Source organism: Crocodylus porosus, unplaced genomic scaffold (genome assembly GCF_001723895.1).
Source record: "Crocodylus porosus isolate Cpor-Errol unplaced genomic scaffold, CroPor_comp1, whole genome shotgun sequence".
Lineage (NCBI taxonomy): Eukaryota > Metazoa > Chordata > Crocodylia > Crocodylidae > Crocodylus > Crocodylus porosus.
The window spans coordinates 2,041,948-2,054,092 of NW_017728949.1; the positions used below are offsets into that span (position 1 = coordinate 2,041,948).

Genomic DNA, 12,145 nt, shown 5'->3' on the forward strand with positions numbered 1-12,145 from the left:
GGGAGCTTCTCTGAGGCCTCCTCTAACCCCTACAGCCTCACCCGGTCCTCTGGTCTTATACAACAACCAAAACAGAAAACTCACACCCCTGTGTTCCAACATAAATTCCAAGCCAAACTGGCTAACCTTCCTTCATGTCCCTACTAGGGTTTCCTCCACCCAATATCCTCACACCGCAACTGCTCAGGCCATCCGGCTTCCCTGCTCTGCTTACTCCAGCAGAGCTCCCACTTCCTCAGCTGCCAGAAGGGAACTAGGTCTGGTCTCAGCCTGGCTGTTTATATAGGCCAGGACCCTGCTGTCTTCCGGTCAGCTGACCAGACCGGTTGTCTCAGCAACCCACACCTGTGCTGCCCTGGTGACTGGCAGCTGAACCCATATTACTGCTTGTCAGCAGTAGGCACCTTAGTGCCCTGCTAAAAGGACATTATTGGTTACAAGGAGTAGGTTTGGAATAGGGTACCGGGTAGAGCAATATCAGAGAAATACCTTAGAGCAAACAGTGGCATGGTAGCCTTTGATCACACATCTGAGTTACTGCAAGCTGTATATCTGGTTAGAACTCAAGTAGCTTACTCACAAGTATCATCCAGAGCCAGGTGGAGATTTTCTCTGAAGGCAAGCAGATCATTGAACATGAGTTTCAAGACAGAGAACGCAAGTTTCAAATGGTCCAGCTTCTCTGACCATCCTCATCACAGCTGCTCCACCCACCTCCTAGACAGCCCTTAACTTATATAGACCATATGACCTCATTTACCTGATCCAATGAAGGCCAGCAGCTGTTGGCTGCCAGCCAACCAATTTGAAATGCATCACTGGTTGCTCGATACACTGGCAGGGTCTCTAGCCCCTCCCAGATGACATTGCTTAGAACAATAGGGAGTTTAAGCCCCCACCCAGGTGTATGAGGCCAGTCACGTAGGCAGAGGGAGCACGTTTTCCCCTCCCTCAGGAATATATCCAGCTCAGTTTACAACTCAGGGTCACCTGAAACCAATGGGGTCAGGCGTGTCAGCCCTCTGCAGTGACCATGGTAACCAAATTGTCAGACTGGTCATCCACCTGATAGCAGAGTTTGGGGTGAGACAGACACGGCGTTCTGCCACAGTCATACACAGCTCATTGGTTCCCTAAGATCACAGCTTGAAATGGATGGGGAAAGAAAGAAATTTACTGGTCCCAACTGGGGATCCTCTCTCTGTAGCAGAAGCCACTGCTGTGAGTAGTGGTAGGGCAGAAGTGATGATACACTAGTACCAGGCCCTGGGCAGGCAGTACAGTCAGTATCCCACACAGTCCTATCCAACCAGCAAGTCCAAGAGCCTTTTGCATCATTCTTCAGAGATCTCTGCAGCCCCAGGTGTTCAGCAAAGATCTGTCCAGTTCCTTAGCACCTAAGCTAGGAGCTCCTTGTGTACTGACTCCAGCAGGGCATCTGTAGGGCTTGAAACTAGGATCTTCATCCCTGGCCTCCAGCTCTTGAGCCATTCCATTCACTATAGCAGACCGCCCAGCTCTACCCTGTTGAAAAAGAGGAGGGATCCCTTAGGAAAAAGGTAAGAGACCATTGGTTTCAAGTTTGTTGATGGGGAAAGTGTCAGGACAACTAGCTTTACTTCCTCCATCACCGACTCCCTGTGTAACTTTGGTGAGCCCCTTCCCTTCTCTAAGTCTTAGGCTCAGGGGCAACCTGATTTCTGGGAGGAGAGCAGAGTGTGCAAGTTCCCTATTGGGTACCAACTTGAATGAGAAGAGGAGGAGCTGAATGGGAATGGACAGTGGGTCTAGTACTCAGCCTCATCCAGATCTAGCTCTCCTGCTCTGGGTTGGTTCCTAAGATATGAACAGCCTGAGCCATAGATGCCTCTAGAGGTCCTGGACTCTCAGGGTTTATATTCTGAGGTTAGATTGTGCTTCCAAAACACATGCCAGATCTCGCTTCCACTTGCAGTCCCCAAGGAGGATTCCTCTCACCCCCTTGGCCAGTCTAGGACAGGTATGCTGCTCTTGGGCAGTGGGACAAGGGGCCACAAACAGATGAGGACTCTTCCTGCATCTTGCCCAGACCAGCTGGCTCTGGCAAAAAAGGGAATGAGCAGGGGAGAACCACCTAACACAAAGCAATACAATGAATTATCTTGGCCTGAGGTAAGCTGCAGCCAATCTCCTTGCACAGGGCAAAAATGCCATCTAGGGCAGCAACAGGGCAATGCAACTTAGCTACTGCTGTGCATGGAGACCATCTTGGCTGAGGACAGCCTCTCCCAGACTAGAAATCAGGGCTCTCTCCCAGAGGTCTATCAGCCACCCAGTCTGGCCAGCCCAGAGGACTGCCTATCTGCTCTGCTACCAGGGGTGTGTGCTCCTATTAAAATTAGAAAGTATGGGATACCAGATACTGAGTGTCAAACAGGAGCACTGGAAGGTTTTTCTTTGTGCTTTTTATTGCCAAGAGGCAGTGAGGTTTGTTCATGTTGGTCCCTGGTTTTTGAAAAGGTGGTCACCCTACTGCTCACATCTTCTAGTCCCTGCTCCTCCAACCACTGCTCTCTCATCGCCTTCAGGCCCTGCTCCACAAGCACATCTGGTCTAAAGACTAAGCTGTTGGCTTTCTTCTGCCTTCTGTGAGATCACTGTGACTTGCAGCCTCTTAGGGGGGCTCAGGTTGAGTGGCCATTTCTCTGTCTCTCTCACACACACACACACACACATGCACACACACATGCACGCTTCTCCCCCACCTTTTCTGTCACTGGAGAGGTCAGGAGTTTGCTGTGGTAGCTGACTTCTGGAGCACAGCAGAGCAGTATGGGCTATGGACAGACAAAATGTGCAGAGACTCCAAGGCCTGGAGGCACAGGAGACCCCTTGCCCAGCCAGGTCAGGGAAGGATTATGCTTTAACTACAAACAGATCATGGGATCATAGGAAAGTAGGGCTAAAAGGGACCTCACAAGGTCATCTAGTCCAACCCTTTGCTCAAGGCAGGATCATCTCCGACTAAGTCATCCCCATCCAAGGGTCTGTCTAACCAGCTCTTTAAAACTTCCAAGGATGGAGAGTCCTCAATTTTGCTTTGTTGCCTGTTTCAGTGCTTGACCACCCCCATAGTCAAAAAGCTCCTTTCCATTTCCAACCTAAATTTCCCCTGCTGAAGCTTGAGGCCACTGCTCCTAGTCCTGTCCCCTATAGCCACAAATAAAAGCTCATCTCCATCCTCTCTGTAGTTGCTGTTCAGGTATTTGAACTGACTGCCCTACCTGAGGGTTTGGTTGATATAAATCCTGGGGTACAAAGTTGTCCCAAAATCCCTATAGTGGAAGAGAGATTTATTATGGGCTTCACTGGAAAAAGGCTTCAGGCTAGCCGCTGCCTTCTGAAATCCTGACCTTGCCCTCAGAGCTTCTGGTGCTGGAAGAACTAGTGCAGTACAGCAGATAGGTGCTCTAATGCTGAGCAGTGGGCATGAACCTCAGCATCCAAACTTTGCATCAGTGGGTTTATCATAGCTTGGAACCAGACACCACCATGATTGGGGTGTGACATACCCAAGGCCCAAATGCCAGGTGAATGGGTAGGATGCCCAAGGACCACAGCTAGAAGCATGATGACCCACTCCCCCCGACCCCGACAAAAGGTAACATTTAGATTAGCTCCTTGATTTCTGGCAGTTCTCTCAGGGAAATCTAGGATCTGAATATTTTAATTTCAACTTGTTCACGTGCCTGAGAACCTGTGTCAAGTGTGCAGCAGTCTTGCCGCTTCCCATTTGAGTGCTCCCACCAGCAAGCTCCAGTCCCCAAACCCAAGGACCTGGGCATTTTTCAGGCTCAGTCCTCAGAAAGGCTTGGGTGCCATGGCAGACAGACTAGCGAGGGGTCTGGAACATCAGGTTCAAATTCCTGCCCTGCCTGACCTGATTTGACTCACCTGTCCCTCGTATTTTGGGCCTGCACCTGGAATGTTATGGGGAATATTATGAGGCTGTATCATCCCCTTCTGCTGGAACTGTTCCACTTTGTAGTAAATACCCATTAAAACATGGGAGGGGTAATTGCGAATCTCTTTCCCTAGTGAGTGCCCTAAGTCACTGAACTGTCATTCTCCCACTGTCACTCTTGCCCAGTGCATATGTAACTGGGCCACGCAAAGTGAAACAGCACCAGGCAGAGGGACTTAGAAAGTGTCACTCCAGAGAACCCTGTAGTCCAGAGGTTAAGACCCCCCCCCACACACACATGCCCCACACCAAGAGACACAGGGGTTAAAATAAAATCCCCTTCACGCACCAGAGGGATTTGAGCACAGGTCTTCTCTGTGCTGCCTGGGCATGGTGGCAGACATGGGTGACTGGTGCCACCTTAGTCGGGGGGGGAGCAGGGGGCGGGCCTGAAGCCTGTTGCCACGTTGGTGGCCATCTTGGCTGCCATGTTGGTCCCAGAAGTACCTGCCCCATCACATGATCTGTGACATCAGAAGGCCCACCCCTTGACTGGGAAACACCGCCCTGGAGAAGGCCTGCCCTCATGGCACATGGCCTGCCCCAAGGGCCCCAGAAGTCCTGCCTTCCCCAGGCCATGAGACAGACACATCCTACCAGGTTGGGGGGGTGGGGAATCCTCTAGATTTCCCTGCCACCCTTGGCCAATGGGTGTCGGTGTCAGGTGCATTGGACCTCCCAAAAAGCAGTGCTGAATCAATCAGAGCAAATACAGGGGTTGGGCCTAGACTGGTAGCAAAGTGGTGCTTGCTCCTACCCTGGGGGTGTTCAAAAGGAGGCTGGATGAACACCTTGCCGGGGTCGTGTGACCCCAGCATCCTTCCCTGCCCATGGCAGGGGGTTGGATTTGGTGATCTCCTCAAGTCCCTTCTGACCCTACCAACTATGAAACTATGGGCGTGGACATGTGGGAGATCTCTTTAGTGCAACAGAAGTAAGTGCAGTGGGACGAACCAAGAGATGTCCATGTTTGGAATTAGCTGTCGGGTCTAGAGGAGATGAAACAAACCAAGGAGGGATCTGCCATCCTTCTTTTGGGAAGCTACTCCGCAATGAAGAAGAGAATATTCCAGGTATCTGTCACTTTATCTTCATCTGTCTGCTTGATAGATTATTCACAACTCCATTTTGTTTTTTAAAAGTTAACAGGTGTGTATGCTTGTGGATCTGTGCACATGTCCAAGAAAACAGTTAAGACAGACCTATGAGAGAGAACCGAGGGAAAGAGAAGAACAAAGAGGCAAGGGAGAGGACTTCCATATAATCTGCACATTGAAGGAGGCAGGTTGAGCCCCTTCATAAGTAGGAAACTACTAAAATCACGATTTTGCGAAATCCAGCATTGCCTGCAAAATCTACAGGGGCAAAAAAATTACTGAAAATAAAATACTGGCTCCCCAGAGGAAGCCAGCAGTTGTCAGGATGCCAGGGCAAGGAAGGGGTGATGGGGTCTGTCCACTGAAAATGCTGTCAGCAACATAGCTGCAGCCCCTCACTGTTGATTGGCTGAGGGCTGCCTGTCATGTGTCCACCAACTGGCAATGAGGGGCAGGTCCACATGACAGCCTTCACAGCCAACCAGCGGTGAGAGGCAGGGTCATATGACAGGCAACCCTCACAGCCAATCACCAGCAAGGGGCAGGGCCACCAGGGCCCTTTGGCCCATCAGAGGCATGGCAGGGGCCCTGCTGTGCTTTGCCCATAAAATGGCTGCTATATCCCATGTTCTGCCCAAAAAACTGGTGGGCAGCTGCCCTGAATTCGGTAGGTCCCTGTTCATGAGTCACAAACCACTAGGTCAGAGTGCTTGGAAGACCTGCAGTTACCTTTGTTTTTCTTTCCTTGATTTCCTTCAGATCAGGTTTTAAATTGCTGATTCCCACCTTTCTGCTGTGTTGTTAGGCACCTCTCTGAATTGAACAACGGCACCGTGGATTCTGAGCAGGGAGCTCTTAGTAGATACAGGGGGAAAGCTAAAAGAGGCTTCTATGGCACCGCAACCTCGTCTAAAAAAAACTGGTGGAGTGCTGCTGAAAAAATGAAAAGTGTTCAAATTCCTGTAAATTACAGAAATGCAAACTGGCTCTTGGAAGCCATACCTGCCAAAAGGCAGCCACACAGCATTTGTGAATTCACTTAGGGGGAGGGAGAATGACAGACACTTCCAAACCTGAGTGCCCAGAGGATGAATACTTAAAGTGAACCCTGCCATACTGGGTGAGCACATCACTCTACTCGTGGCTGGCCTAAACAGGTGGAGGCCACACATATACTGTGTTCCTGGCTCCCTCCATCTGACATTCTGACCAGGGGATGGCATAGGTGGCACCTGGCGGGCACTGCAAGGATACATTTAGAGATTTGACTCATTTCCATGATAGGGACAAGACTAAATTTTGAGTCAAGAGAAAAAGTAGTGAAATAAACCTATAGGCCCATAAGTTTATGTCTGTGAAGAACTGAATTTCCAAATGAGCCCTACAGAAGGATATGGGCTTTGGAAGGTATGAAGGGGAAGATCTTGAGAGGGATAGATGCTGTGGGAGAACACCAAAGTACAGGACTCTATACCACAGTTAATGAGGACTGAACCAGAGAAGACCCCTCTATCCAGAGTGGCATTGGTGGTAGATGGTTTCAGCATTCTGGTAGTGGCCAGTGTGCACCTGTACCTCAGAAATGCAGACCTGGGTCACTACTAAATACAGCAGTGGGACACAGGATTGACAATATATAGTAACTGTGTTGAATACAGCACCTGACAAAACTTGGATGCTCACCTGGACCATGCATTCTTGTTGTGTGATGCTTCTCCTTTGTCAAATGGAAACACATCACTTGAACATGCATACACCATAAAACCCTTTACTACAAACCTCACAAAATAACAACTATTAATTTGGACAATATAACCCCATCTCCTTCCTCAGAGTGCAAGAAAATAGTCCAGACACCTAGGCATGTATTTTACACTGAACGGTACAGGTGAAGACTGGCTCTGTAAATCATTCCTTATATATTGTAGGAATATCCACCTCTCCTCCACTTTCAGATCAGAGCAGGGAACCAATATATAAAGGACACAAGGGATGGAGAGGGATAACTGTGTAGGACCATCACCGTGGTCTACAATGTTCTCTGACCATCCACATCTGGATGAAGATCCCCACCCAGAAAGGGACAATAAAGCACAGCCACACCAGTTACCTCCTTCACCTAACTCACCACTTTATCAGCATTTACAACTGAGGAAGCTTATTCCCATTTTCTCAGGACTTGAAACACTTGGTCAGGTAGAAGCTCCTGTGCTGGGTAATAAGGCAGCAATAACTGCCTGCTTGCAAAGCATGGCAGCTGAAAGGATCCCCATGCTTTATGTTTATTCAGTCTCTGTAGGCAAGGCCTCAGCTCTGGAAAAGTCCTGAGATTGAGTTGTCATGCAAGAGCTGGAATGAAATACTGAAGATAAACGTCTTCATGAAGCAAAATGAAATGGACAATCCTTTTGCTTACAATATCTGGAAGAAAAAAAAACCTGGTTGGAAGGATGTCACAATGTATTATGACTTTTATGAATCACCAAAAGATTTTGACCTGTTAATATACCTAACAGGAAATCTATTAGACCATCTTATGATGCAGCAACTTTACCGGGAGCAGCACCTGAGCTTTCACACTATGTAATAAAAGGTGTGTGGTTTTTTTGTATACTGAAAGTATACTCATTTTTCTCAATATATTTAATGGTAACTGTGAAAATCATGGGTGCTGACAAATGTGGGAAAAAAACACCATAGCATTTTACTAGAAGAGGAAGTATGTTATTTTGCCCCAGTTCTCCAGCATCTGTATAGATCGGGTACTACAGCTGGGCTTTTTGGCACTTTTATCTAAAGCAGATTCAATCAGCTATTACAGGGGTTTTCAACCCTTTTAACAAGTGTACCCCTTTTGCCTCAAAGTTTCAGCTCATGTATCCCTTTATATTTTTTCTTGTTTTTAATGTTACCAATTATGTGATATAAGGCAGGCTACACTAATTATCATTAAATGCATTCTTAATATATGTATTAAATATACATACATTAAATATATATCATGGTCTGGCTGGTACGCCTGTTGTAAGGGAAGGGGAGTGGGGGTTAATGGAGCCCCAGGGCAAGTCACGGGATGCTTGGAGCCCAGGTGGTTAGTCCAGGGGTATAGGGGGCCCCAGCAGCCACACAACGCCACATGCCTCCCACAACCATGCAGGCAGCACAGCCAGCGCACAGGAGGCACATGTCACATGGCTGCTCAGCCAGGGTGGGGCAGGGTGCGGGATGGAGCTGTAAGCGGCTCATCCGAGGGGCCCAGGGGCGGCTCCCACCACCATACATACCCCAGGAGGGCATGGGGAGGCTGTGTCCCTAGATCTGTGCACGGAGCAGGGTGGGCTGCCACTTTGGGCTTGGGCCAACCGGGCTCTTCCTAGTGGGGGCAGGACCAAATTGTACTTGGGGTGGGTGGCAGTGCTGGGAGAATTTGCCGTAACTCCCCCCTAAACCTGCCCTGCCAGCACTGCCGCCACCTGCCCCAAGCCCAGCCCAGCCCTGTCCCCCCACTGGGAAGAGCCCAACACCAGCCCCGCCACAGCCTGCAGCAGCACCCTGCCCTGCCCCACATGCAGATCCAGGGGCACAAGCCCCCATGCTCTCCCGGGGTACATGCAACAGCGGAAGCTGCTCCCCCTTCCCACACACCCCGGACAAGTCGCTCACGGCTCCGACCTGCAACCCACCCCTGCAACCCACCCCAGCTGGGCAGCACCTACCTCTGCTCCTGGCCCCAGCCCCACTCCCTCCCTCACTGAGGGGTCCCCCCATGCCTCTTCCTTCCCCACGGCCCTTCCCCCACAACAGACTTACCAAGCAACCTGGCTGCTCCATGCTGCCAGGCTGCACTCCTGGCCACTCATTCGTTCTGCATACCCCTTATGACCTTTTTAAGTAACCCTAGGGGTACGCGTACTCCCGGTTGACAGCCACTGAACTTTTAGATAACAGCTCCACTGAAGTGCATGATCTATACAGACATTGGGCAAGCTGGGTCAATCTAACATGATGCCTCTTCTGGGCATCCACTGTGCTTGGTACAAGGGCGTGCTGAGCTAAAAGTAAAGCAGTTTTTTTCACATCAGTAAGTAAGCCTTATGATCAGTGGATTTGAAAAAGTCCTGAACATGAAAATATTCCTGAGACAGAAGTTTAGCAGGACCTCTCGTTTTGTAGAGATTATAATTTTCCCTTTGACTATCCAATTGCACACTGTCTTCTGAACAAAAAAGAGTTATCCCAGCTAACAGCCTCAATGTTCAAAAATGGCTTGTGATTTTTGGGTATTTGGGTACCTAAATGGATGCTGTGAAAGGGCCTGCCTAGTTCTCAGAAACAAATCTCAGTACTTTTCAATAAGCAGATTCCTTCTATGGTGTTAAAATGGTTACCAAAATCATCAGTCGCCTTTGAAAATTAAAATGTGAAATTTGTGCAGAAAGAGTGCATATTAAATTCTCCTACAAAGCCTTGAAGACAAGGTTACATGGCAGTTTGAGCAAGTTACAATATTTTGTCGTGCACTTTGTAAGCATGATGATAAATAGTTTCTGCTGAGGACAGAGCTGGTGAACTTACTGCACAAGGCTTTTGTAGGATTTACTTGCTGCCCAGCAAGAAGCTGCTGGAGCTTCTTGATGTCTACACGTGCCTCAGCCATGGTTTCTGGATCTCGGTCCTGAGTAGAATTTTGAGAATCACCATCTGATACTGTAATGGTACAAAAAAGAAGAACCCCTATATTCATGACTAATACAGGAAACAGACTAAGAACAGTACAATACTAGTTGGCAAATATTTGTTTATATTTAAGTGGATTCTCCTTTCCAGAATTACTGATTTTTCTGGAAAAAAAACTCATGTCTCCTACAAAATTCAGAAGCATCCTCTTTGGAAAAAAAAGTTTCCTATTAGATTGCTTTCTTTCTTTTCCATGATTCATTACTCTATTAAAATTCAATCACATGAAAAGAATGAGAAATAACATAGTTTGCTTGGATCATTCTAATGTTTGATTACATATATGAAGAGTTACTTTCTCCAGGTATTAACACGCTCTTCCCTGTTTAAGTTCTCAATGCCAAAACCTAAGCAACAAGAGAAAATGAATGTTTCATAGGGCAAAATGAGACAACTTACCCCATGGAGGATTCCCTAGATCTTTAAAATGAGTTGTAACAGACACTAAATCAGTTTCTATTTTTAAATTCATTTCTCCATTTAGATTTGCTTCAATCACCTGCAATGCAAGCAAATAAGTTTCATTTTGCCTACCCATAAAAATAAAACAAAGTACAGCTCAAGCAGTTGGCAGCACCTTACCTTATTAACAGAATGGATAACATTTGCAAAAATGTTCATGCAATTTAGGAACTAAAATTCCATTTTCAAAAGTGACTTGAATCCATAAGCCTTGAAGACTTTTGATCATGCTTAGATTCATACATGCTTAACTCACTTTTGAAAGGCAGTTTTCAGTTTTATCGTGCCTTCTTTTCCTGATAATGCCTTTCCCCAATGCCTTTCTTTTCCTCGACTAACATTTGAGGGATACAAGAGGAGAAAAAAAGGAAAAAATATGGAATTTCTTTGCATAGAGGCAAAAAGATTGACTACTTATCAGTATTTTTAGAGCTAACAGTTGTTGTGTAGTTGTTTAGGTGCCAAACAAATTCAGAAATGAAAGGGGGGATTAAGTCAGCTATGAGCAAAAGATCTCTATACTGCACAAGAGGACTGATTCTTCACCACTTCAGTCTGTAGGAGTGTTGTCAGTGGCTACGATGTGGGGTATCAGACACAGAGTTTTCAACAAAACACAAGATCCTTTGCAAAGAAAAGTGCCAAGTCAATACAAATTATTACTTAAAGTTTCCAAAAATCCTTGCTACCATACGGATCCTGTTCACAACACTGAATCATAGCGATTTTACTAACAAAGCAATACTGACCTCTAGTTGTAAACGTGGAAACATCAGACAGCTTTATCTTTTTGAAAGCCAGAGAACATTGATGAGACCTTTCTGTAGTGATAACTGTCATACCTCAAAAATGCTGGAATCTCCAACATGAAGCATCAACATTGTAAGTCACTCTTTTGTTATCATGGAATTAAAAGTTCTGAGGTATTACTCTGCTGGTAATACCTGGTAATTCTAGAACACATTGCCTCAGATGGTGTCAAAGCATTTTGAAAAATAATACTTTAGCCAGGTAACATCCCTGAGAAGCAAGTTAAGGACATACAAGTATGTGGACAGACCACCACTTCTGGAATGGAACCCAGCATCTTTAATGATGCTCAGCAACACTGTGTAACCATTTAAAACAAGAAATGCAAATTTCCTGTTGAAATGCTACAAAAAGAATTTAAGCAGATAGTATGGTTAGTACTAAGCACCAAATTCTGGACATATACATTCATGCTTAGCTTTGTGCCTGTGAATAGTTACACTGAACCCACTAAGACTACAAACACAAGTAAATTTAGGCACACTAACACTATTTGCAGCATTTGTGTTACAGCAGACTAGTGTTAACCATTCTGTTCTTATAACCCACATAGGACTACAGATAGATAATAAAAATGACATGTAGTTTTCAATACATTTTGTTCTCTTGAAATATGTTTTTTGTCTGAGTCAGACCAAATCAGTTTCTCTGCTAACAAAAACTGAGCAGTGGTAGCGACAGCTTCAGAGTAGATCTACTAACAAATGGTCTGCCAGCTAGGGACCCTACTCACTAGTCCTGAAGTAGACCTTCCAGCAATCCAGTCAGGTCCCCTAAGGAATCTGCCTTGGGTTTGCAGTCATGTTGTCAAACCTGAGATGTGTCAAATGAAACATTCAGGTTAAATGAACTGCCATTTTTGGATGGAATACCAATCCACTAGCAAACTTCAAACCGACTATACTGAAGACCTCAATTTCACATCTCACTTTAAAGACAGAAATCAACCTAAGGATGAATCCAGGTCACCAAATCCTTAAATGCAGGGGTAGCAGTGGACATAGTCTTCCTGGACTTTCGGAAGGCCTTTGACACT

At 46.7% G+C, this 12,145-nt stretch overlaps 1 protein-coding gene across 1 annotated transcript in view; it reads right to left on the reverse strand.

Annotated features, from left to right (window-relative positions):
* Window positions 1-6,855: 6,855 nt before the first annotated feature.
* The window catches only part of LOC109323094 (checkpoint protein HUS1-like), a 12,974-nt gene continuing 7,684 nt past the window's right edge, over window positions 6,856-12,145 (reverse strand). Inside the window, exons 6-8 of the mRNA XM_019554506.1 lie at window positions 10,237-10,336; window positions 9,676-9,807; window positions 6,856-7,521 (exon numbers count right to left, since the gene is read on the reverse strand). Coding sequence (XP_019410051.1) covers window positions 7,439-7,521; window positions 9,676-9,807; window positions 10,237-10,336 — 315 coding nt within the window. The 3' untranslated portion in view covers window positions 6,856-7,438. The remainder of the gene's footprint in view (window positions 7,522-9,675; window positions 9,808-10,236; window positions 10,337-12,145) is intronic.